At 40.0% G+C, this 27,176-nt stretch overlaps 2 protein-coding genes across 3 annotated transcripts; one reads left to right on the top strand and one right to left on the bottom strand.

Moving 5' to 3' along the window:
* Positions 1–855: 855 nt before the first annotated feature.
* Positions 856–25,801, top strand: LOC137821685 (uncharacterized). 2 transcript variants are annotated; one of them, XR_016515805.1, is made up of 4 exons: positions 856–1,297; positions 18,211–18,297; positions 18,473–18,539; positions 25,435–25,801. XR_016515805.1 is itself a non-coding variant. In XM_090295816.1 (3 exons), exons 1-3 carry the CDS (start codon positions 1,115–1,117, stop codon positions 18,476–18,478), a joined length of 276 nt encoding a protein of 91 aa, XP_090151942.1. In that variant the 5' UTR covers positions 856–1,114; the 3' UTR covers positions 18,479–18,975. The 2 variants fall into 2 exon arrangements, 1 of the variants encoding a protein (XP_090151942.1); XM_090295816.1 differs by lacking the exon at positions 25,435–25,801 and having other exon boundaries at positions 18,473–18,975.
* On the bottom strand, positions 19,930–20,764 carry LOC137822842 (uncharacterized). The gene is made up of 2 exons (XM_068627845.1): positions 20,421–20,764; positions 19,930–20,329 (listed from the first exon to the last, which is right to left on the bottom strand). Exons 1-2 carry the CDS (start codon positions 20,700–20,702, stop codon positions 20,078–20,080), a joined length of 534 nt encoding a protein of 177 aa, XP_068483946.1. The 5' UTR covers positions 20,703–20,764; the 3' UTR covers positions 19,930–20,077.
* Positions 25,802–27,176: the final 1,375 nt, after the last annotated feature.

Raw genomic sequence — 27,176 nt, forward strand, 5'->3', positions numbered from 1 at the left:
TTTCATCGACATGCACAGTAATGCACTAATAATTTACAATATTAAAAGATCAGAAATTTGTGACTGTCCTTTGTTGGTGATATACTATAACTTACTGGATTGAATAAACTAATGTCAGTTTTTCAGGATTAATTTTTATAGATTTCTTTAAAATTACTAAACAGTATAATGAATTATTTTTGTAGAGGACTAATTCTTACAAAAAAAAAATTAAAATAACTAAAAACACGGAAAAACTAAGTCATATACAACCTAATTCAAATTACATGCATATAAAGAAAGATGAAAGCCAGAGTTTTTATGAAAATAAAAGATGAAGAATAATTTCATGTTGTCATTTAAATAAAACATTGGAAAAAACAATATTTTAACAAATAATAATTTTATTCAAATGTTAGAGAGTAAATTTTATAATTTTGTTATTAAATAAAAAAAATTATCTCCGTAGAATTAAAAAAAAAAACTGTCAATATCCTGAACTTGAGGAGGTCTTTCCACAGGTAGGAAAAATAGTGTTTCTTGTGAAACATCAGATAATAAAGAAAAAGAAAAAAGAAAAAGTAATGGAATGATAGAAAGAAAGCACATTGAATAGCACTTCTTGCAGTAGCAGTACCCTTTCTTTATTGGTATTTGTTTTTTATTATTTTACATATTACGCTCAAATTATTAATTTTAAAAAAATTGTCAAGAATAACTAAAAAGAAATTAAAGTACATGCATGAACATTACTACACACAGGATACACCATAGATAAGTCGAAATAAATAATATAACAAAATAATTAAGAACAGTTGATAGTAGAAATAGACAATAATCAGTGTAATTAAAAATAAATTTAAAGCCCTCTTGTAGGGAGAATAATAACTCAGAATAAAACCCCATATCTCAGACACAGTAACACTTCCAAGCATTGAGCAAGCAAACCCTCACTTCCTTTGCCGGCTCTCAATTTTTCGAACCCCAAACCCTAGTTCAGTTTCGTTTTCATCTCTAATAATTGCACTCTTATACGTTTTCACGCTATTCATGTGGGTATATTTTTATTTTGGGTTTGAAAAAAAAGTAAGAGAGAGTGGGTTGTAGCTCGGTGGAGAAAGGAAGAAAGAAGATTATGGAGGATTCCTTAGAGCAAAAATGGAAGCAGCGAGAGTTCATGTTGGCATCAGTTTCCGACCTATCTTCCGCTCCTCCGTCCGCTTCTTTGCCAGGAATAGCTCGCTTTGACTCCGACGGTCTCCAAATTCATCACGAATCTCAACAGATTCCGCTCAGTATCGATCCTCGAACTGTTCTGGTTCGTTTTCACCTTCTGCATCTTTGCTTAACTATTGCAGTAAAACAAGATTTTTTTTTTAGCCTTAATACTCTGCTCTGTGTTTTTTATCTTATACGGCTGCTGAGTTATTTTTTTTTTATTCTTGTCGTTTTCTTTTTTTCTTCTTTAAATTTTAATGCTGTGTTTTTGCTTTCTTTGTTCACTGAATGAGCAAATAGCCAAGTATTCAATGAATGAAATGACAATCTTCATTAGGATCTCTTAATTATTCTTACTTCTTTGTTTGACCTGGTGTCTGATATCTTGAAGGGTCCAAGATTTATCCATGCAAATAGAGCAATTTTTGTGAGGAGCATTAGATACCAAACCCATCCCCAAAGAACAACAATGTTCAACTAGAAGAAGCAACTTGAAAAAGTACAACCAGTAAAGAATGACACATCCAACCCAAGAAGAGATTTACAACAACAAGAATACCTCTCATCGTTTTCTTCTACGAGTTATTTAAATATCCTTTTCTCGAGAGAATTAAATAAATTTGAATGTAAACAATGTTTTTTTTTTGGGCAATAAATTAATAAAATAAAATGAGACACTTTAGGGGTGTTTCAACCCTTATACATAAGTCATACCTGGTTAAAACTTTCAACATGCCAAGACAAAGAAAATAGACGCTCCACTTACACAAAGAGCATAAGCTTTGGAGCCGCCCCTACCCATAACAACACTCTTACACAAAGAACCTTGTCTTTCAGAGAACAGTCCCTGCCCATAACAAAATTGGTTCTACAAAAAACTAGCTGAACACAAAACTTAAAAGTTTCAAACATAATGACTAAGTGAGACTTTATCCCTGATGCCCTTTTACAGCCTTGTGGTCTCTTAACACTTTTGCCTGCTTCCCAAATAACCTGCAACATTTAAAGCTTAACAAAAAATCCTAGCATATGATGTAAGGTTAGCTGCTAGAAATTTATCAAGCTAACAACAAAGTGTTTAAATGCTTCCTTCCTTCTTTCAACTATGAGTAATGCTTGCTTCCAATAACTCCATCCCAATAACTCCAATCCACTCCCTCGTAGAGCTTTGTTGGCGGGCAAGCTAAGTAAAGCATAATCCTTCCATTCTGATTTTAGTCTTGAGTACCTGCACCAAAAGACCATACCTTTCACGCCTCGCAACCATCACAAAGACTAACATATGACTGTACCACTAAGTGATCAAAGCACAAGAAGGGAAAAAACAAGGCAAACAAGATCGCGCAAGGTAAATCATGCTTTCAGACCGAAAAAGTTACCTAGTTGCCATATTAATGCAAGTTTGTGGGGATAAAATCCAATCAGAAAAAGAAAAGTTTACATTCCTTATTTTATGTTTCATCCATGCCCAGGATTGTACCTGTGCCAGGGTGAAGATTTCATTTGCATCACTCTTTGCTTGGTTAAAAATAACTCTATTCCTATGCTTCCAAATGCACCATATCACGGAAATCCACAGACTTTTCCACAGCTTATTACCCTCTTTGTTAAAGCACAAACAAAAGAATTGGTCAAAGTGGTTTTCCAAGGCATTGTGGTTCACTGTACTAATCCCAAGCCAATTACTGCACATGTTCCATACTGAATTTGATACCTTACACGTAATGAGGATGTGTGAGGTTGACTCTTCCTCCTTCCCGCATAGAGGACAATATGTATCACTCATTATTATCCCTTTTTTGTGAAGATTCTGCTTCGTAGCTATCCTATCCAACATGGCCCTCCACACGTAGAACTGAGATGAGGGCATTACTTTTAGATTGAATGTAAACAAATTTTGAAGAGTTATTTTTCCCTCTTCTATAACTGCAATATTGTTGATTCATTGAGAAATAAATTTGTGGAGATTGAGACTTTAATAAATAAAATAAAGGTTTGAGTGGAACATAATGAAGCAAAGGGGTAGATGAGTTCCTATTTTCTCTGATCCATCTGTACTGGACCAGAGCGCTGAGCTCAGTGCTCAGGTGATCGGACATTGGCACCTGCATCGGCAGGTCGATTCGGTGGTCTGATCGAGTTAATGAGCCACTTAAGTGAGTCAGGAATACATGCATTGAAGTTCATTCATATATATAAGGCTTGATCAACGAGAAAGTGCAGGTGGTGTTTATAGTACATTCGGGTCCAACACAAGTAAATACCCCCCAAAGACGCCTAGGCCCAAGAGCGCTAGGGTTTTCGGGGGTAAGTTGCATGCATGATACGTGAAGGCTAGTGCGCCTACAGTAAACAGATGGGCCCCATGATGTTGGTACATGAGTTGGTACCCTGACGGTCATGCTGTTAAGATTATGCATTCCAAGGAGGGAGATTCTGGGAGGTTGTTGCACTAAGATTGTGCACATTGTAACAGACTCTCCTCCTATGAAACCTACTTTCACTCGAGATAAGGTTCTCTTGAGAGAAGAGTAGTTACAAGTAGTAACCTAAGAGTAGTCTATAAAAGGGACTTGAGATCCCTGGTAAAGGTACACTGTTTCTAAGACTGAAACTATTTACTTATTCTTTCTCAGCCCAGTACTAACTTGGTCATCGGAGTGCAATCATCAGGTAGGGCCCCCTTTGTTTCAAACGAAGTCGCGTTCCAACATCCCTGGGAAAGAGCAAATTCGGCAGAGGCAGACGGATTCACAACCTGTTCCCAGAGTCAACCGACGACCAGGTCAACCGGCAAGAATATTTGGCGCCCACCATGGGGCCCGATAAAACTAGGTCTCATCCACAGTTGTGATAAGAGCTATCAGAAGATATGAGGAATACAAGACAAGGTAAATCTGGACAGGAAGAAGGCGACAACGTTACCATGTAGCAACTCATGGAGACTATCTGCACTCTTCAACAGACAGTGGCGGCATCCAAGGCTGATCAGGGAAAGGGTTTTGGCTGAGGTACGAGCCGAGCAGGCACTTAGACAAGACTAATTCAAGGTCGAGTTGGACGCATTGCGGACAAACAACAAAGAGTTACGCAGGGCCAATGAGAAGCTGCAGAGAGATCTATAACGCTTAGGGGAACGTAGAGCAGGGGAGCACAACCTGCCTATTCCCATTAGGGCTCTCCCCATGTCGTTCTCTCGGGCAATCATGGATGTCGTGATACCAACAAATTTCATGACACCCAGAATCACTTTCACAGGTACCGAAGACCCAAAGGCCAACATCACGACTTTCCATACTCAAATGATGATTTTCGGAGAAACAGATGCCATGCATTGCAAACTGTTCATAGGGACGTTAGTAGGCACGACATTGGATTGGTTCATCGGACTCCCGGACGGACAGTACCAAGGAGAGCCCCTGAAGGACTTCCTGAACCGGTTCAGAGCGTTGGTGGTAAAGCTCCACACCAAGGATGAAGCTCTGATGGTGCACGTCTTCAGGCGGGGAATTCTATCAGGGCCCTTCAGCTATTCTCTAATAAAAAATCTTCCGAAGACGTTCAACAAGATCCATCAACGAGCTGTTGCCCACATCGACCAAAGAGCAGGTAACGGTAAAACGTGGGAGCGTTGGGCTGACAAGACCTTGTGAGAGTAGCTGAGCTCAACTCATGAGGGTACATGAAGCTGCGACAGAGAAGAGATCACCAGCCTGCCAGGTACCCTACGAACCGAAAAAGCACCAGACTAGGGCAAGAGCGAAGGGAGACCTGCCCTGCCGACACAAGTTCAAAATAAGCCTGAAGGAGTTTATCGTTATCCCAGACGTGGCGGACAAGCTGAAATTACCCCTAAAGAGTGACAAGAATTTGGGGCTAAGCAGGAGTACCTGGTGCGAGTTCCACAAGGCCTTTGGGCACCAATTGGCTGATTTGGTGAAAGATGGATTCCTGAAAGAATACCCAGAGGAAGCTCACGAAGCCTCAATGGTGGTGACCCCAGCAGGGGATTAAGGACACGAAGTGCCAGTCCATGGTAAGGTTAACACGATCTTTGAGGGTTTCTTTGGGGAAGGATGCACTGCCTCCCAACGAAAGAAGTATGCTAGAAAGGTGATGACAGTAGAAGCACGGGAACCTGACCAGTCACCTGAGCCCGACCTCTACTTCACGAAGGCTGATTTGCAGGATGTGGTCTCACATGATAATGACCCGATGGTAATTTCAGTGGTGACAGTAGGGAGAAGGGTACACCGAGTCCTCATCGACCAAGGGAGCTCGACATATGTAATGTTTTGGTCGACCTTCAACAAATTGCAGTTATCGCCCGACCAGCTGAGACCATACGACGATTGTTTGTACGGTTTCGCTAGAGACCAAGTAGAAGTAAAGGGGCACGTGGAGTTAAGGACGACCTTCACAGATGACACCACATCCCGAACCGTCAATATCAGGTACCTCGTCGTCAACGGTCTCTCAACTTACAACATCCTGTTGAGCATACTTGCTCTGAATAGGATAAGAGCAGTGGCCTCGACGAGGCATATGAAGATGAAGTTGCCTTCCCTTGAGGGAGCGATAATTACCATCAAGTCTGACCAGAAGACGACAAATAATTGTTATGAGAATAGCTTGAAGGCGAAGAAAGGGGTATGCTCGATCACCAGCCAACCTTAAGAAGGAAAAGGGGTCGCCCGTGCAGAGATGACCCGTGAAAGGTGATTTGAGCCTGCAGGTGAGGTACTGGAAAAAGGGAGATCGAGGGAAAGAAGTTTAAGCTTGACAAATCTTTAGGACAAGAAATAAAGGACCAGATCGTTGAGGTGATAGCACGACATCTGGATGTCTTTGCGTGGTCTGCCTCGAACATGCCCGACATCGATCCTGATTTCCTGTGCCATCGTCTCACGATGGATCCAAAGGTCAGGCTTGTCCTACAGAGGCGGAGGAAGTTCAATGAAGAAAGACGCCTGGTCATTAGGCAAGAGACCCAGAAGTTGTTAAGTGCTTGTCACATAAGAGAAATCCAATACCCTAAGTGGTTAGCAAACGCGGTGTTGGTCAAGAAGACCAACAGGAAGTAGAGGATGTGCGTCAATTTTATGGATTTGAACAAGGCCTGTCCAAAGGATTCATATCCGCTGCCTAGCATCGACGCCCTGATGGATAGCGCGTTAGGTTGTCGACTTCTCAATTTTCTGGATGCCTTCTCAGGCTATAATCAAATTCGAATGCATCCTTGAGATGAATGCAAGACAACATTCATGACACAAATCTCTAGTTATTGATATAAGGTGATGTCCTTTGGGCTCAAGAACGCTGGCGCGACCTACCAAAGGCTGATGGACAGGGTTCTCGCCCCTAGGATAGGGCGAAACATGCAGACATACGTGGATGATATGGTCGTCACCTCCAAGGAGAAGAACCAGCACATTGCCGATCTAGAGGAGCTATTCACCATAATAGCCAGGTATAAATTGAAGTTAAATCCTGAAAAGTGCGTATTCGGGGTGGAAGCAGGGAAATTCTTAGGGTTTCTCCTTACCGAGCGGGGAATAGAGGCTAACCCCGAGAAGTGTGCGACAATCATAGCTATGAGAAGCCCGACCTCGGTGAAGAAGGTACAACAGCTAACAGGATGCATGGTCACCTTGTCTCGATTTGTATCAATTGGAGGAGATCAAAGACATCCCTATTCTTAGGGAGGAACAACCGATTTGTATGGACAGGCAAGTGTGAGGAAGCGTTCCTCAAGCTGAAGGAGTACTTGGCCAACTCGCCGATTCTGTGCAAACCGCTGCCAGGCACACCCCTTCGCCTATACTTTGCTATTACAAATCGAACGATCAGCTTACTCATAGTTCAGGAGCAGGATCGTGTCCAGAGGCCTATATATTTTGTTAGCAAAGTGCTGCAGGGGCCCGAGGTGTGTTATCAGGCCATTGAGAAGGCAAAACTAACAATAGTATTCACAACACGAAGACTCCGCTACTATTTTTAGAGTTTCACAGTGATCATAATGACCGACCTTCCCATCCGCAAGGTCTTGCAAAAACCTGATGTGATGGGTCAGATGGTGCACTGGGCGGTCGAGCTGTCCGAGTTCAATGTGCAGTATGAGCCGAGAGGACCTATCAAGGGCCAAGTTTATGCTGACTTCGTGGTAGAACTCTCCTCGACAGCCACACACCCAGATAGTGGATATTTCTAGTGGGTCTTTTCTGTGGACGGGTCCTCTAACCAACAAGGCAGTGGGGCTGGTATCGTCTTGGAGGGACCAAACGGGTTACTGATCGAGCAGGCCCTATGATTCGCTTTCAAAGCTAGCAACAATCAAGCTTAAAATGAGACCTTGGTAGCAGGAATGTTGCTAGCCAAAGAGATGGGTGCTCGAAGCTAGTTAGTGAAGAGTAACTCGCTACTAGTAACTGGGCAAGTTACGGGCGATTACCAGGCCAAGGACCCCCAGATGGCCGCGTATTTAAAGTATGTCATGCTCTTGAAAGAGGTCTTCGCTGCATTCAAGTTGGTACACATTCCCAGGGAACAGAATGTCTGAGCTGACTTACTGGCGAAGCTCACCAGCTTAGGCGGGGGGGCCGATAGAGGACAATTATCCAGGAAACCTTAAAAGCGCTCAGAACCACCACAGGCTGCGCGAAAGAGGTCCAATAGGTGAGTGTCTTCGAGGGCGGAAGGAGAGGTCATCGGTCGTTGACCTAGGAAACGTTGAGGATACCCAAGATAAGTGCATACAACTTGTCAGTGGAAGAATCGTTGGACATTTGTCTGGTTGATATAGGTGAAACCTGTATGACACCCTATAAGTGTTACCTGGCTGATGGCCTACTCCCACAGGAGCCAACGGAGGCTAGAATCGTTAAGAAGAATGCAGACAAATATACCCTGGTAGATGGAAAGTTGTTCAGGCATGGCTACACTCACCCTATCTTGTCCTGTGTGAGTGGTGAGCAGTGTACACATATCATGGTTGAGCTCTATGAAGATATCTGTGGGAGTCACATCGGTGGACGAACTCTCTCATCAAAGGTTGTTTGAGTAGGGTATTACTGGCCGACCATGAGAGAGGACTGCATGAAGTACGCACAGCGGTGCAAACAGTGCCAACAACACGCCGATTGGCATCATGCACTCCTAGAGGAGTTGCAATCGATCCACAACCCATGGCCTTTCCACACATGGGGGATTGACATCTTGGGTCTGTTTCCCTTAGCAGTTCACCAGATGAAGTACCTGGTGGTAGCCATAATGGATAGAAGTCGAGCCTGTAGCACAGATCACAACTCACAAGGTTTAACACTTTGTGTGAAAGAACATAGTTTGTCGTTTTGGAATCCCAAAGCGTTTAGTGTCTGACAATGACACCCAGTTTGCAAGTCATCAGCTAGGCAAACTATGCACAGAGCTCGACATCAAGCAGGTGTTCACCTCGGTTGAACACCCCAGACGGATGGGCAGGTCGAATCTACTAACTGAGTCTTGCAAATAGGCCTAAAGTGGAGACTGGAGAAAGCCAAGGAAACTTAGGCATATGAGGTTCCTAGAATTGTGTGGGCCTACCACAACACTCCCCAATCCACCACCAAGGAGACACCTTTTAGCTAGGTGTATGGATCGAATGCCATGATCCCCGTCGAGATCCAGGAAAGTTCGTCACGATTTCAGAACTTCGTGGCTGAGGAGTCTAGCGAGGAAAGAAGAGTAAACTTAGATCTACTTGACGAGGTCAGAGAGGAAGCACGCATCAAGGCCGAAGCCTGGAAAAGAAGGATGGAATATAAACAAAAGTCCAAGCTGAAACCTCGACAGTTCCAGGTCGCCGACCTGGTAATGCGAAAGGCTCACCCCTATCAGTTGGAGAATAAGTTGTGTCCTAAGTGGACTGACCCATTATGCGTGATAGAGGTGCTCGGGAACGGATCGTATAGACTCGAGACCTTGAAAGGCGGGATTATTCCCCAAACATGGAATGAGGCCAATCTTAAATTTTATTTCAGTTAATTATGCTATTGTATGTAGTACGAACGTTTAAGGGGACACTCTTGTTCCCTTATCAGGGTTTTTTAATGAGGTCGCCCAATAAAAAGTTATTTAAAAAATATGCTTGCAGTATATCATGTTAACAGTAAAAGCTCCCCTTGGTAAGATTCCAAGAGTGGGAGCATCAAGATCCACAACGATTCAGGCGAGAGGACCTTCCGCTCATTAAGACTCTGAGCTTGGGTACCCCTGAATCATAGCTCGCCAACGTTTGGCTCGAGTTGGGAAAGTAAAATCTCCCCTTGGTAAGATTCCAAGAGTGGGAGTAGTAAGGTTCATAGTGAACCACAATGAAATCTCCCTTTAGGGAGCAATAAGATTCATAGTGAACCACAATAAAATCTCCCCTTGGTATGATTCCAAGAGTGCGAGCAGTAAGGTTCATAGTGAACCACAGTGAAATCTCCCTTTAGGGAGCAATAAGGTTCATAGCGAACCATAGTAAATCTCCATTTAGGGAGCAATAAGGTTCATAACGAACCATAGTGAAATCTCCCTCTTAGGAAACAGTAAGGTTCATAGCGAACCATAGCGAAATCTCCCTTTTAGGGAGCAGTAAGTTTCATAGCAATTCAGGCGGGAATACCTCTTGCTCAGAGAGCACAGGTAACCCTGGTCGTCGCTTGCCATTGTATTGGCACGAACCACAGTGAAACCTCCCTTTAAGGAGTATGTACAAATAAGGCAAAACAATTCGTGCAAGAGGACCTGTTGACCAGAGAGGCTCTGAGCTCAGCTACCCCGAAGCATATGTTTACAATTGGTTAATCATGAAGACGACGCTACTTAAGTGTGGGCGACCATTAACGTTCGATTAGTTGTTAAAGTTATGAAAGTTGTATTCATCGCTACTAAGCTAGTCGAAGTCAGGTAAGGAAAACATGTATATATATATATGTATATATATATATATATATATATATATATATATATATATATATATTAGAATTGCAAGTTGTTCATAAGATTACAAAAGGGAGTCAATAACGGGGGAATCCCACACGGCTATTCCTCATCTACCAGTTGCCCATCTACGACAACTTTGCCTAAACCTATTTGGGAGAGGTCCAACTCAGGGTGGACACAGGTGGCCTGGGTGACAACGTCCTCGAAGCCTGCCGCGTAGGAGTCAGCGGCATCACTCATCAGGTCTTCTATGGTTTTCTAAAGGAGCTCATCTTTCTATGCCAGCTCATCCTTCTGCCTGGCCACCTCCTCATCCCTTTTATCTAGTTCTTCCTTCAGCTATTCCACCTCAATGCGGAGATCATTGTTCCTCGTGTATAGCCCGAAGGCCTCTTGGGACTTCCAAACAAGAGAGCCTTGGTCTTTTGATGAACTTTTTGAAGCTCCTCCACCTCCAGTGTGAGTTCGGTGACTTGTCGTTTGAGCCCTGCAGCTTGAAGGGCTTCGTCTTTGGCTAGCTCCTTCGATTTCCACAATTTGGAAAGGAGAAAAAAGTTTGCAACTAGGGTTTCCCCCAGTTGCCTTGTAGGATGCTCCATCAATGGACTCTCCTCCAAGTTTTCCAACCTTCCTCTAACTTTGGAGGAGAGCAACATTCTTTGAAGGAAGAAAGCTGGGTCTGAGGAGGGATCCCACTGATCTTCCTCTGAGTCACTTTCCCCCCTGCCCTCCTGCACTACAATGTCGTGAGGAGGGGAAACACTGGGTGGAAAGTCCCAGTACGAGGGAGCTTGGTCATCTGAGATAGAATGAGCGGAGGTTGCATCAGCACCCTTTTGTTTTCTTTTGAAGACGAGTCCTGAACATGTCTCTTCGTCTCCAGAGGGAACGGTTTCAGCCACCGCTTTCAGTTTTTTATCCTTGGCATAAGGGGCTGGGGCGACCTTCTTCTGCATGGCCAAAGCAGCTAAGTTTCTTCTTTTTTTAGCATCCAACATACTTTCTGCATAAGAACAAAGAAGAATTCAAAAAACACACACACATAAGATATTGCTAGTGGGAGTAAAGGGAAGGGGGATACCAATGTATGCCTTAAGATTCGTTGGGTTGTACTCGTGCTTTTTCAAGGTGGCAGTGCTAAACACCACCTTGAGGTTGGAGAGGAAAAGGCACACCTCTCGTTCTCATTGGGGCAGGTTTTCAAGGCATTTGGGTTTTTGGAATTCGGGTTCCTCAGTCTAGTATAGAGGGAACCCGTCCATAAGGGTTGGATCGTTGTCATTGCAGCGGATTTTGAAAAATTTGCCTTTGAAACCTTTATAAGATTGCTGGAAGAGGGTCAACAAAACTCTCCCACCAACTCCATTGAAGCTCACCCATAACTGGGGACCTAGCCATTTGGCTTCAAAGAAGTATAAGAACACTTCCACTGATGGCAGATGGCCAAAGTGGTGGCACAAGATAGAAAATCCCCGAACAAACAACCAACTATTTTGGTGTAGCTGGGCAGGGACAATGTTGATTTCGGTGAGAAGGGCTCTTTCAAGACTGTATAAGGGAAGGCGAAGAAGGAGTTTTTTTGAAAACGTAGAGTAGAAGAAACCAAATGGGCCATCGGGGTCCGATGACTCATCACAACAGACGGGTTCATCTACCCTACAAGGCACAACCCTAACAAGCTTGTCATGCTCTCTACCAAAAAGAAGATTCTTTTTAGGGTGTTCGCTCTTCCTATACAACAGTATTTTCTCATGGGTTGTGAACTCAGAGGTTTCCTCTAAAAGGCGAACAAGGGCCCAGGGATACATGGTTTTGTAATCCATCGAGCAGGGAATCTAAACAAAGAAAAACGAATGCAATACTCAGATGAAGGAGCACATTCGCTTTGAAGAAATGAACAGTGAAACAGAAGAAAAAGGCATTTGCAAGCATAAAACACGAGAAGTTAAACAGTCCCAGCGTAGTTATGAGCATATTAAAGCATTTGAGGCAAGTTAAAAGCAGTTACCAGATAAAAACGCACCTTGAGGCAATTGATGAAACGAGGCGAGGAGGTGGGTTTGAGGAAGAAAAAGAATAGAGTATTTGAAAGAGAAACGCAAAGGGGAATGAAACAGTGAAGGGAGCATAAGAGTTCGAAGGACTAACATATAGTGGGAGCGTGAGCGACAACATTTCCCAACCGTTGGTGATGGCCATGTGTACGCTTGTAATGGAGTATGGTGAGACGTCACCTCAAAACACTGTGTGCGTCGTTTCGCTCATAAGACACGTAGGTCGCCCATGGGCGAACAATTAGCCTCTTCACTGGAACAAGTTCCAGTTCGAGCCTGGGGGGCTTGTGTACTTGACCAGAGTGTTGAGCTCAGTGCTCAGGTGATCGGACATCGGCACCTGCATCGACAGGTCGGCTCGGTGGTTTGGTCGAGTTAATGGGCCACTTAAGTAGGCCCCAAGAATGCGTGCGTTGAAGTTCATTCATATATATAGGCTTGATCAACGAGAAAGTGCAGGTGGTGTATATAGTACATTCAGGTCTAGCACAAGTAAATACCCCCCAAAGACACCTATGCCCAAGAGCGTTAGGGTTTTCGGGGGTAAGTTGCATGCATGATACGTGAAGGCTAGTGCACCTATAGTAAACAGATGGGCCCCATGATGTTGGTACATGAGTTGGTAAGATTATGCACTCCAAGGAGGGAGATTATGGGAGGTTGTTGCACTCGAGATAAGGTTCTCGTGAGATAAAGGTAGTTACAAGGAGTAACCTAAGAGTAGTATATAAAAGGGACTTGAGATCCTTTTTTTTTATCAGCAATGAATAAATTAAATTAAGAGAGATACTTTAGGGGTATCCCAACCCGTTTACAAACCACAAACTGGTTATACCACTGAGCAACCATAAAGAGGCTTAACCTGCAACAATAGATACATAGCTAAACCTTGCAAAAAACAGATTCATAGAAGTAGGATTGAGCTTACAAACCAACTAAACTCATCCTCCATGCAAGCGTGAGAAGGGTGCTCTTAGCTTGTGACCTATCCCTTAAAACGAAATCCTAAGGATGCCTCATTAGCAGTGGAAATGGCAGCAAGTACCCCGGAGTAACTTGCCTTACAAAATACCATCATATCTTTCACCTACGCACTCTTGAGTTGCTTAGCCCATCAACAAATTCAGGAGGAGATCAAACACTAAAACCAATGTGCTTGATATATATTCTCAGTTGCAGCAAGCTTCAAAAGTGGTGATTTCTCTTGCACTAAAAACAACCTCACACATTTCTACCCAAGTATGTTCTTCCAAGACCACCAGCTCACCTTCCAGCTAATATAACCAAATACCATCATCCAAAGCCATCACCTATCATACACCTACTGTTGTCCTTCCGTAACACCACCCTTCCATATCTTCATCTGTTGTAGCCTTGCTCCCAACTTACCCATGCCAAGACAAAAAATCATAGCTGTATGTACACGATGAGCAGCCTCAAAGCTCCAACAAGCCTGTCCTGCACCACTAAACCAGTTCCAACACTCTCACAACTAGACCAGTGATGTTTACGCCAGCTCACTTGTGGGTAAGAATGAATTGAGGGAAAGACAGTGCACTTCTCAAAGTAGTGCATACTCTCGAAAACTATTGAGCACCAAAGCTATCACAACTTCTCCCAAGATCCGTAACACTTACAAACCTCCAACACCAAAGCATCCCTCTCCAAGTATTTCAACTTGCTTGATTTGTCCTTGAATCTTCATAGGCACCTCGACCCATCCTCTGCTACCATCAGAAACCATGAACAACATTCCACTCAAAGCCTTCTTCTCCAGCAATCAATATAAGCTATTCCATTCCCCTGTATCTGCATCAAAGACTTGCCTGGAGGTACTACTTGAAGCTCCTAATGCAGATAATTGGATTAAGGACCCAATCAACGAATGAATAGTTAAAGGAAGGCGTTTTATGCTTCAACCATAGCCAAAACTTGAGTTGAGCCTTTTGGAAAACTTCCTCCACGTCTACTACCCCGTGCTGGAAAACAATCATGTTTCTTTGATCCCATATGCTCCTAATAACATTTGCCTAAACACCTTTCCATAACAAATTTTGTTTGCTACTAACTTGGAATAAGAAAAAGCTTTGAAAGTGCGCCTTTAAATCATTATGCTGAACAGATAAAATACCTATCCAATTAAAGCACATAGACCATACCCGTTGAGCGTGTTTGCATTCCAGGAAAAGATGTTGACATGACTCCTCCTTCAACTGGCATAAAGGACAAGACGTAGAGGTCATCAACACCCCTTTCTTGCTCAAACACACTCTATATGCATTCTACCCACAAGTACCCTCCAAGCTGTCGTTATTATGCTTGGGAATGCCTTTGCCTTCCACAAGAGTTTAAACACATCGGATTGAGGATCTCTAACTTGCTTAGTTAGGCATCCGTATGCGGATTTCACAGAGAACAATCTTGATTTCTCCTTCCCCCACGTGTGATTGTCCTTGACATTCTTCTTCAAAATGACCCTGGATAAGATCGTGCTGAGGTATGATTCCATTGAAGTCTCCCACTCAAATCTAGCATGCCTCCACTTCAAACTCCACCGCCACTCCGAGTTTATCCATTCACCAACCTCACCCACTGCTTGACCCTGATTTAAGGACAGGGAATAAAGTCGTGGGAACATGGATTTCAGATCGACACTTCCAACCTACACTTCCTCCCAGAATTTTACTATGTCCACATCCTATTTCCCATCCTAGCTCTTCTTGAAACCAACCTTTACCTCCTCCCTCCTTGCACATCTTTAGCAGGTCTCTCCACTACCAAGATTGAACTTTGGCAGGTGTTTGGCTGCCTTCTAGCTCCAGGTTGTACTTTGAATCCAATAACTCCTTCTACCTTCCATTCTCATCAGACAGACTGCGTCATCTCCATTTAGCTAAAAGAGCATAATTGAGCATACGTATATCCCGACAACCCAAACCTCCCTCCACTTTAGGTTTGCATACGTCTTTCCAGCTAATCTAGGAGATTGGCTTATTGGCTTTCCCCCATCCCCATAGAAATCTCCTTTGAATGCTCATAATCCTCTTACAAACCGCCACCGGTGCTCTGAAAAGGGATAAGTAATGCAAAGGTACAACCGTTAAAACAGAGTTGATGAGACAAATTCTCCATGCCATTGATAGGAATCTTCCTTTCCATACGCTAAGTCTTGCTTTTAACTTATTAATGACCGGTTCCCAAAACTGCTTCTTCCTTGGGTTTCCTCCCACTTCCAGGCCAAGATATTTGAACGGAATCCCCATCTGTGAACAATTTAGAGTCTTAGTGTAGCATGATATTGCACTGCTTTGAACGTTTATACCTGCTAGCCTGGACTTATGGAAGTTAATCTTTAAGCCCGAGGCTAACTCAAAACCCCTCAAAATGACTTTCAAAGTTAACACATTGTTGAAGGTGTCTTCACACAGAAATAAAGTGTCATCCGCAAATTGAAGAATACATATCTCTATCTCCTTGCTTCCAATCTTGAGGCCCGATAGCAAATTGACCTTCAAAGCTTGTCTGACAATTCCAGCAAGACCTTCTGCTGCCACCAAGAAAAGGAAGGGGGCTAAGGGATCACCCTGTCTCAACCTTCTTGATGGCTTGAACTCCTCCGTAGGGCTCCCATTGACCAGTATAGTTTCTGAAGCGGACTCCTTACAACCTCGGATCCAAGTGATCCATAAGTTATGAAACCCCATCCTGTGCAACATATCATATAAAATTTCCTATCTAACTGAGTTGTATGCTTTCTCGAAGTCCACCTTTAAGCAAAGCCCACTTCTCCCCTTTTTTTCTAAGATCCTCCACCACTTCATTAGCCATTAGCACACTATCTAGGATCCCTCTATTCTTTAGGAAGGCTGATTGGCTTTCATCTATGATTGCGGGCAACACCTTCTTCAATCTGCCAGCCAAAACCTTTGATATGATTTTGTATAGGGCTCCTACTAGTGAGATGGGTCTATACTGCTCAAGCTTAGATGGGTCCCTGACCTTAGGGATTAGAGCTATGAACGAAGCGTTACAACCCTTCGGAATGATCCCAGTCCTATGAAACAGAGCCATTGCTGCAGATATGTCATCTTTTATAAACTCCCAGCTTTTCCTGATGAAACTGAAGTTAAAGCCATCTGGACCAGGACTCTTCGAACCTTCACACTGCCACACTGCGTCCCTTATCTCTTCCTCCATGAACACCGCTACAAGTCTCTCATTATATGTTGGGTTAAGAGATTTAAAATCGACTTCATCCAACCTTACACCAAGATCTTTCGTAGCACTGAATCTAACTTCAAACATTTTTTTTTGCCTCTATGCGAACGGTACTTGGTTCCTCACACCATTGGTCCCCAACCTGGACGCCCTTCACTTCATTCCTGAGCCTTTTCCACCTCAATGATGAGTGAAAGAACCTAGTACAAGAGTCCCCATTTTTAAACCAGCTTGCTCTAGCCTTTTGACAGAAAAGGTTTTCAATTTTCTTCTCAGTCTCAACCAGACGGCTTGTCAATTCCATTTTTTCCAACCTCTCGCCTTCCCCTAAGCCCCCATTGCAGTCTTGGCAATCTAAAGCCTCCAGATTCTGAAGGATTCTCCTCTTAGTAGTATCAAGGTTTCCAAACACATCTCTGTTCCATAATTTCATATCCGATTTGAGCATTTTCAATTTTTCTTTAAAAACCGTTATACCATTCCCATGTATCGAGTATGACTGCTAGTTATCCTTCACCATCCTGTTAAATCCCCTTTCCAATAACCAAGCATCAATGGATCTGAAGGGCTTGGGTCCCCAGTCCTTCTCCACAGACTTAATCACCAGAGCACAATGGTTGGATACCTCCCTCCGTAGAACATACTGTTTACTCATGGGCCATAGCTTAAGCCACTCTTCAGAAACAAGCACTCTATCGATTCTTCTCTTAGCCGTTCCATCAGGTTTGAACCACGTAAAACTCTTGCCTACCCGAGGTAATTCTAACAGAATTCGGCATCAATGAAGCTATTAAAGCCAGTTATCTCACTTGACTGTTCACCCCATCCTCTAATGCCTTTCCTTTCGTTTCTGCTTCTCACAACATTGAAGTCTCCACAAAAGCACCAAGCTAGAACTTGAGAGGCCAGTTTAGCAGAAGAAAAATCCTCCCATAAGTTCTTCTTACCACTTAATGCACAAGGAGAGTACACATTAACCACCACACACCTATAGGAGGATTTAATAACACACTACAATAAAACCTTTGCCTAGCAAGTGATATTTTAAAGGCTTCTTTATGCCAAAGCGACAGTAAACTTCCATTCCCATCATCCCCTTTATTATGTATCCAACCAACATTGTTATCTCCCCAAAGAGAGAAACATCTACCATCCGAGATCTCCTTAACTTTTGTTTCCTGCACACACACGAATTCTGCTCCCTCGCTTCCAATGATATGCCTCAAATACCTGGCTTTGGTACCTCCCCCCAGGCCTCTTATATTTAAATTGACAATTATCATTTAAACACATCCTTCTTACCCTCCGCAACACTCTCCATAAACTGCAGATCTCTTACTTCCAAAGAAGAGTATTCATTGACAACCTTCTGTTCGTCCCTTTGGCACGTGATCCCCACTCTTCTACTAATCTCTCACAGTTTGGCCGGGGCCACAGGCGAATCAGGATCACCCAATCGAGTGTTGCAATTATCAATATCCCCATCAGAAAGCGAGACTGAGATCGTACCATGTCGGGAATGAGAAGAATTGTTCACATGTTTAGCTCTTGAACTGATTCTCACTAAACGCCTCGGATGGGACTTTGAATCTCCTAATTCCAATAGGCCTTTCTTCTTGCGTCGTCGTTGATAGGTTTTTGTCAACCTTCCCATCGACGTAATATCCTCTCCTGAACATGGCAAGTGACCGTTTCCTTTGCGAACGACCTCTTGACCAGATGCGTCTTCCTTATCATCGACTGGGCTGTTAACGAGCTCTCATTCCTGCTGCAGGATCATCGTCTTCGGACCACTCTCCACAATGTTATTATCGTCGTCGTTGCAGCACCATACACGCTAGAATCTGCTCCTTCTGTAAAGGTATACTATTACTAAGACTGAAACTATTTACTTACTCATTGTTTCTTAGTCAAGTACTGACTTGATCGTAGGAGTGCAATCAATAGGTAGAGCCACATCTAAATCTGCTCTTTCTGTAAAGGTATACTATTACTAAGACTGAAACTATTTACTTACTCATTGTTTCTTAGTCCAGTACTGACTTGATCGTAGGAGTGCAATCAACAGGTAGAGCCACATCTGAATCTGTTCCTTCTGTAAAGGTATACTATTACTAAGACTGAAACTATTTACTTACTCATTATTTCTTAGTCCAGTACTGACTTGATCGTAAGAGTGCAATCAACCGATCGTAGGAGTACAATCAACCGGTAGAGTCACATCTGTTTTAAACGGAGTCGCATTTTAATATCTTACAAATCCAGGAGAGATAAACAAATTCACAAACCGACGACCAACACAACGGAAAACACGATCCTTCACACCTTTAAATACAAACAAAAGAGTAAATACAAACAAAAGAGGTTAATTAAGAGAGCATAAGGATTAACTAGTTTTCATTCTATAATTAAAATTATAATAAATAAATATTTCTATTAGATTATAATTAAAGTTTATAAATATCTTTGTTGTTTAAATTTATATCTTAGATTTGTAATAAATAAGTTAATTTTTCAATGTATACGTTTAACTGTTAATATCTTAAAAGATTAATAAAATAGTAAATACTTTTTGTAAATTTTTCCTTACTCAATTTTTTTCTTATTTTTTTTATGCTGGTATAAATAAAATAAAAAGATAATATGCTGAAACCGGAAGGAATTACTTCCACCATTTCTTTTAAATTTTAGTTGTCAGATTTTGTAATTTTTTTTGTTTTTATTTATATGTGATTTCCAAAGTGTATGAGATGATATTAAATATTATTTAATTAATTACAATTTTATTTGTCATATTTTAATTGTAATTTTTTAAAATAGTTTTATTTTTATTTATTTATCATTTTCAAAGTCTAGGACATAACTAATTATTCTGACATTAACTGTTATTTCAACAAGTATATAAACTTCTAAGTTTGTATTTCTACAAATTTTACAAATTAATGTATAAATAAATTAATTAAATTTTTTCTTTTTTTCTTTTTTATTTCCTTCTTCAGAAAAGCTTCCCTAAACTCGTGGTTTTAACTTAGAAATTACATTTTTTATTAATTTTTGCATAAACTAAACAAAAATTACTTAATATTTTTATCTTCTTTTCTTCATTCTGATAGAAAAATAATTTATTTCTACAAGTATGAGCTGAATAAAAAACAAATTCCTTATTTTCTTCCTTCTAACAGCTTCCTACACTAGCAAAAATTATATTTTCTTTTGTTCTCTTCTTCTGATGAAGTTTATAAACTCAAATCATACCCTAAATTTGTTATTTAACCCTCGAAAAACAATTTTAGAATGCCGAAATGTTACTACAAAAATTGTTACTATATTATTTAAGGTATTATTATTCTAATATGTGTTGTTTATAATTCCTTAAAAACTCACTGCATTTAGATAAATTACGAAGCTTGCTTCTTTAGTTAATTAAAATATAAATCGAATATAAAAATTAGTAGAAACTGAGGGCCTTTTCCATGACAATAACAATACAGTATTTGAAAACAAGATAGCTTAAATTAATTAAGACACCCTGGCATCCATATGCATACATTATTTAAAAAAGACAAGTAGTTAGTTAATTAATTAATTATTAATCACCACTCAAACGAGATCATAACATAGAGCCACATTCAGAGAGATTTTCAGTGGTTGTGGTGCCCAGGCAATTTTTCTTTTATCTTCTCCATTATGCCCTTCTTGTGATGCTCAGGGTGGCTAGGGTTAGGGTTAGGGTTAGTGGCGGTTGGCCGTGTCGGGTGGGGAACACCAGTAGCAGTGGTGGTAGCTGTAGTTTTTGGTGGTGAATGCTGCTCCATATTCTTCCTCCCTGGTAGCTTCTCCTTTAGTTTATTCACTCCCTTCTTCCTCCTCCCACCCTGTCCATCATCCTCAGACTGCATACACAATTCAACAAGTAGTTTCAACAATTCTTGTATAAAGTTATAAAACGATTAAGGAAAGGAGGGAAGAAATGAAAACGATTACCGAGCTAGAGCTAGAGCTAGAACTGGAGGAACGATGAAGATCTCTAGTGTCCCTTGGTTGGGCTGCTATGAGATCCGCCACGGTGGTCGTGAATGTGGTTGAACCAGCACCACTGTAGGTCCGAAAACCAGAAGCTGCAGTGGCGGCTGACGGAGGAATAGTTGCAATGCCGGTGACGTGGACGGGGTTGCCGTGCTCGTCGGTTAATATAACTGGGTTACCGTGCTGATCGGTGAGGGGGATAGGGTTGCCATGCTGGTCTCGTAGTTGTGCTTCAGCCATTACAATTTCCTTAAACTCTTCACTTACCTCCGCTTCAACTTCAACTTCAACTTCAAGGTAACATATGTGCACTCACTGTGAGTGCGCCTAATTATATAACCTCGGCTACGTGGCGGTGAATATATGCATGTAATTCCACACCAACACGTGCTTCGACAAGACGCTGACACCTCACAACTGTTGCCACGTAAGGGGAATGAGGACAGGTGTCACTTTATTTCCAGGGTTACGATACCAGTCATCATATAATATTATAAAAAAAATTATAATATTAATATTTATTGGATTATAGATGTAAAAAACATTTTTATATAAAAATAAACATAATTTTTTTATAAGAATAGTATATAATTTAAATATATATATATTAAAAAGTAAATGTTATAATTAAATAATATAAAAAAATTAAATTATAATATTGAGGGTTGTAATATAATTCTAAAAAAATATGAATTCTCAATATATTATTATTTTCATATTTTCTTAATTTTTTTATCAGTTTCACAACCTTTTATAATAATAATATTTAAAAGTTATCTCACTTATTTTATCCGTCAAATAAACTTACCAAAATATTATATAGAATTATGATATATGTTGAGAAGTTAAAAGTAAAAGAAAAAAAAAATATTTTTTTACTGAAATTTGTGAGAAAAAAGAATTGTATAAAATATAAACCGGTGCTTTTTGACAGTGTAATTTTCAAAGTAATAATTTTCTATTATATAAATACATTTTTCAAATATAATTATTCTAATGGTGAATGAGTAAATTTCACCACTGCAAAAAATTTGCTCAAAATTTTGTAAGAAATAAACAGAAATTTGTTAATTATTTATGTAAGTATTATTTTCGTCTCATGTTTTTTTATTTATTTTGAAATTATTAATTTTATATATTTATCTTCTTATTCAACAGTTTTTATCATAATAATTTACTAACTGAAACAAAATAAAAGACATTTTGTTTCTCGTAATTAAATATAATAAATAAGTTGAAATGAATAAAAGTCTAATGTCCATAGAAAGGTGGCATAAGATTAAATGGGATGCTGTCATGGACCCTAAAACCAACAAAATGGGAGGATATTATTGTGACAGATTTCAGGTCTGATCTTCTGATTATGCCTCGTGGCATATAATGTGGATTACGCTACTGTGACTGATATTCATAGAGTCACGAGTTATCTTCTGCCATGTTCTGTTCTGGATATGCGTATGCATATTTTGTAGACCGCTTCTTCCTGTACCTTCATTCCTTCTTCCCCACCTCCATAAACTTTTAAAATTTCAAAATTTTCTTTCTAATAAAAAAATAAAAATAGAAAATTTGTTTTACCTTTTGTCGCAGAGTGAAAACAAAGGTGTTTGGTGTTTTTTGTTACTGTGGTGATGGTGACAGTGCTCCTTGTGGTGATAGTGACGGTGGTAACCGTAGTGGTGGTGCCGACAGTATTGCTATGGTGGTGGTCTTTACGGTTGGCTCGCCATTCTTAAGTAGGTCTTCAACCAGTGCCTTAAACACTTATTTCTGGATTGGTTAATCCGCTAGATCAACGAATTATACAATCCGTAACAATTTATGCAAAGCAATAAACTTCATGTTTATAATCCTGAATGTTTCCCCAATCCGTAAGACAATATTAAAATGTATCGGATTAGTTAATCTGGAGGTTTATCGGATCTGGAACGAACATACTCACTCTTTCGGATTGTTTAATCCAGTGCAAAATGAACTATGAATTACGTAATCTGGAAGTCATTTTAGAACTTCAAATATGGCTTACGGATTATGTAATCCGGAATGCAATTTGCTATTAAAATTTGACTTACGGATTACACAATCCGGAAGTCATTTTTAAGTTGTCAAATGCATTACGGATTACCTAATCCGAAAGGTATTATTGTAGTTATTAAATGAGTTATGGATTACACAATCCAGAAGGGAAATTGAATGCTATTTTTATCCCTTTGGATGCTATGCTTCTTTCTCCCACCCTCCGACGACAATGCTCTTCGTTATCCCTTTGACTCCAATTTTTCCCGCTCCCACAACAAAGTAAAACACTAAACCCACACTCAAAGCCTAAGCTTACCATTCTACCTTCATATAAATGAAGTTTCACACCGGTTTCCTCTACAAACCGATGTAATATACCCACACATATGAAACTGCCCTTAGTTTTAAAAACATGTCTTACACTGGTTACATGTACAAACTGATCTAATATACTGATACGACCCACATCCATAAAGAGATGACCATGAATGCCAACTTTGAAGGGTCATCTCAACAAGCAAAAGAAGATGTCATCAATAGGAGGAATGATCAAGGACCACAACACTTGAAGTTCTTCTTATTAGTGTTCTTAACATTGAAGCCCAAGCCCAACAAAAGCCCAAGCCCAAACTAAGGTCCAAGACCAACACATGATTTCATCATCCATCATGCCTCAGAAGATTATTAAGAGCAAGGACACAAACATTAATAGATAAGCATAAATTGATGTATCTTTTTATAATTTCTTTATAGTAGAATTAAGTATAACATAAAAGGGAGGTGTGGATAGGAGTTTAAGGTTTATGAGATGAAGAAACAAAGTCACACCTTCCATGTGACATGTTTTTTGGCTCCATTTTCAAATGGTTTTCATTTGAATTTTCCCACCTAAATTTCAGCCCTCTCACACTATAAAGGTGCTTGGCTCATGTAAAAATATATTGAAATTCAAGTAAAGTTACTATACTCAAATTGAGTGAGAATTTGTGAGACTTGTTCTCCTTACCTAGTCTTATCTTGTGAGTCTATGGGAGCTCTCAAGCTGCGGCATCCTTCACTCATCTTGGAGTCTATTCACCTTCCAAGTGACGTGTACCTTTTCCCTTGCTTCAACCACATAAGTTCTTCCTATCATTCATCTTCTAATTCAATTTTCCATTCCATTCAATGCCTAAATATGATGTGTTGTTTTGTTCTTCATTCCAATCGGTTCATATGTCTTCCCTGTTCATTCTAATCGGTTAAAATGTGTTGTTTTCTGTTTTAATTGGATAATTTGTTCTTGTTCTTGTGTTCATGTTTCCGCACCATGTTTAACACTTATTCATCACCTATACTTGTGTTTTTCCTTTGATCTTTGGAAATGAACCTTCACATCTACTTAACACTTGTTAAGTTAATGTCCAGTGAGAATTTTCCTTAGATTTCTCACCTTAATTGTTTAAGAATCTTGATCCTAAATCTACAAAGTGTCACCTAATGAATCAACTTAAAATCAACTCACATCATGTGGTATCATGAACTATGATTTTGTTCATCTTTTTTAGTTGATTTAGCACTTTTAATTCAAGCAATTTACATTCAAGTACCTTTACATTCAAGTACCTTTACTTTCAAGTACCTTTACTTTCTGTTGGTTATTCATATTTTATTATTATTAATTCTGATTTTATTACCCTTAAACTATTTTACCGTTATATTGCATTAATGGTTAGTTTACAGGTCTGCTAGTATTCTTATTTTATAGCTTACAGTAATTGTAATTTTATTATATATATGATTGAGTAAATCAAAATGAATAAGATCAGTTTTTCAATTTTGTGCAATTACGTTCAATCAGTTGCTATAACCTTTTGCCTTTTCTTATTTCCTTCCATTAGTTCCTTCACTTTCAAGTACCTTTACATTCTTGTTCTTTAAATTCAAGTACCTTTACTTTCTTGTCATTATATTCGTGTTTTTAATTTTCTAGCACCTTTAATTCAGTGCAGAATTTTTTTTAGCCTTGTTATATTCATTGCATTTTTTCGTTTTGAGTATGTTCCTTGTTGTGCCTTTTCTTTGATCTTGATTTTTACTTTGTGTCATATGTTCTTAATGTTCTAGGTGTCCTTACTTTGATTCTTCTTGCTTACTTTTAATTGTGAACTTTACATTTCAATTAGAAACTTGTTTTAGTAAAAGTTGATGTTAAGTTCCAAACATATGATTGCAAGTGTTCAATTATCTTGAATCCACCAATTTATTTTGTGGAAAATTGAATATTCTTGACACTTTGCATGATGCAATTTGGATTAAAAATGAGCTAAAACAGCAAGCTCTTTTCATATTACCAAAACAGTACCGTTTTTACATAAAAAAACAGTAAGGAATTTCAAAACAGCAAGGTATTGTTGTTAACAAAAAAAAAAAAAAACAGCAAAGCATTTTATTTCCAAAGGCATCTTGCTTATCATTTGGTTTAGAATTTCATTTTTCACATTTATGGATTCAACTTGATTGACAAATTGTTTTCTACTTTGTGGAATTTTGTATCATTTTGCTTTAGTAATTTTCTAGTTCAAAAAGTTTCATAGTTAAAAGTTTAGTAAGGTTCTTTGAGTCTTCTTTTGTGTCTTTTCTTGATTGTCTTCTATTCAAAGTTTTGTCATATCTCTTTTCTAACTTTGGTTTAGTCTTTATTGTTTTAAACTTTTCTTGATTGTCTTTTCTTCTTTCCTAAAGTTTTGTGGTGATATTACTTTGAGCTAGTGTTGTTGCTTTGACATTTTTCACTTTAGAGTTATCCAATCCACAAGTGAGACTTTGGTTAAGGAAATAATTTTTTTTTCTTTGAGTGCTTAATTCCTTTTCTTCATTTTGGCCGTGAGCAATTTTTCATTCTAACTTGATTTCTCTAATTGTTTGTTCATTGTGTTTTGTGTTTGTTTGATAATATGGATCATCTTTCTAGTGGTGAATCATCTAAGCCGCATTCTCCTCAAAAAGCTTTTCTAATAGAAGAATTGAAGGAAGCTAAAAGAACCATTCCACAAAAAGAGGAAGCACTAAGACAAATGGAGGAAAGACTCCAAAGATTGGAAATGCAACATGAAAGGCCTCCAGAACAAAGAAGACAACATCATAGATATGAACAAGAAGTTCTCCAAATTATCAAGGCTATGATGAAGAAACCGAATGGAGAAGGCAACATTTTGAAGATAGGTGCCAACATGTGGCAAAGCCTTATTTACCATTTGTAAAATTGCCTAGTTTTAGTGGAGATAGTGATCCTAATGTGTATTTAGGATGAGAGGTTAAATGTGAACAAATTTTTATGGTGCATGAGGTCCAAGATGACCAAAAGGTAAAATTAGCCTCCCTAAAATTCTTAGACTATGCCATGCAATGGTGGCATAAACTTGCAAAATGGACATTGGGATAAACAAGAGACCAACCGTGGTTTCTTGGGAGGATTTAAAAGAATGCATGCATGCTAGATTTGTGCCTCCACACTATAGGAAAGACCTTTTATTGAAACTCCAAAGGTTTCATCAAGGCACGCTAAGTGTGGATGCTTATTTTAAGGAACTTGAAACGCTTTTAACTAATATTAACATGCATGAAAGTGAGGAGTCCAAAATGGCTCGCTTTGTAAGTGGTTTTAAAAGGGAATTCCAAGATGTGGTAGAATTTTATGAGTATACTTCTTTAGAAAAATTGGTTCACCTTGCCATCAAGGTAGAATCCCAACTTTCAAAGAAAAACTCTTTTAAAAATTCTCATAATGATGACTTTTACCACACATCTTGGACAAATAAACAAAAATCTACTTCAACTTTTCCCTCCAATTTTAAAAAGGAGTCCACTTACAAACCAAAGGATTCAAAACCCTCATCTTCAACTCCTATATCACCTACCAAAATCTCAAATATTTTTTTTTAAATGTTTAGGTTTTGGTCATATAGCCGCAAATTGTCCAACAAAGAGAATTGTACCGACCAGTCCTCGGACATCGATGACCGCTAGTAATGGTGGGTCACATAAGCTGGGTCCCACAAACGGTATAAGTTAGTGTGCCGATCAGTCGTCAGATGTCGATCACCAGGAAGTGTCGATGTGTCATCAGACATCGATCCTCGACAACAGAGTGAGGCCGATGTGACCTCGATCATCGGTGGTTTGAACAACAAAATTGGGCCATGAAAGGTGGAGCCCAGGAAACACACCAGTTATTAGTAAAACGCCCAGAGGTAGGGGGAGGCCCAAGTCACGAAGTATCCATGCGTGTGGTGTGGATAGCGCATCTGGGTGCGACACAAGTGAAGAGTCTTGGAAGACACTAATGCCCGTTAGGGTTAGGGTTTCCAAGGAGGTTGCATGCATGGCATGTGAATACTTAGGGCACCCCCAGAACAGATGGCCCCAGAGATTTGGTGCACAAGTTGGTACCCAGGTAGCCATTTTGTGAGTGGTTGCACTCCAGTAAGGGGAGCCTTATGTGCTAGATTACACTAAGATTGGGTAATAGCGGTGCGAGGGCATTCCTCCAGAAACCCTAAATGCGGGTAATGGAACCGAAGAAACCCTAGGCTATATAAAGGGTAGTAAGAAAACCCACAAGGTATGCAGTTTCTAAGATTAGAACTATTACACACGCATATTGTTTCTTGGCCCCAAATTGACTTGAGCGTCGGAGTGCAAACGGCCTCTAAG

The sequence above is a fragment of the Phaseolus vulgaris genome, chromosome 9, assembly GCF_051622355.1.
Source record: "Phaseolus vulgaris cultivar YP4 chromosome 9, ASM5162235v1, whole genome shotgun sequence".
In the NCBI taxonomy this organism is placed as follows: domain Eukaryota; kingdom Viridiplantae; phylum Streptophyta; class Magnoliopsida; order Fabales; family Fabaceae; genus Phaseolus; species Phaseolus vulgaris.

Bases quoted from the DNA above. Each gene is read 5' to 3' on its own strand.
- LOC137822842 (XM_068627845.1), bottom strand. From the start codon at position 20,702: ATGGCTGAAGCACAACTACGAGACCAGCATGGCAACCCTATCCCCCTC. The intron at 20,330-20,420 runs GTAATCGTTTTC...TTGTGTATGCAG, and splicing joins CTAGCTCTAGCTCTAGCTCG to TCTGAGGATGATGGACAGGG.
- LOC137821685 (XM_090295816.1), top strand. From the start codon at position 1,115: ATGGAGGATTCCTTAGAGCAAAAATGGAAGCAGCGAGAGTTCATGTTG. The intron at 1,298-18,210 runs GTTCGTTTTCAC...TTCCTGCTGCAG, and splicing joins TCGATCCTCGAACTGTTCTG to GATCATCGTCTTCGGACCAC.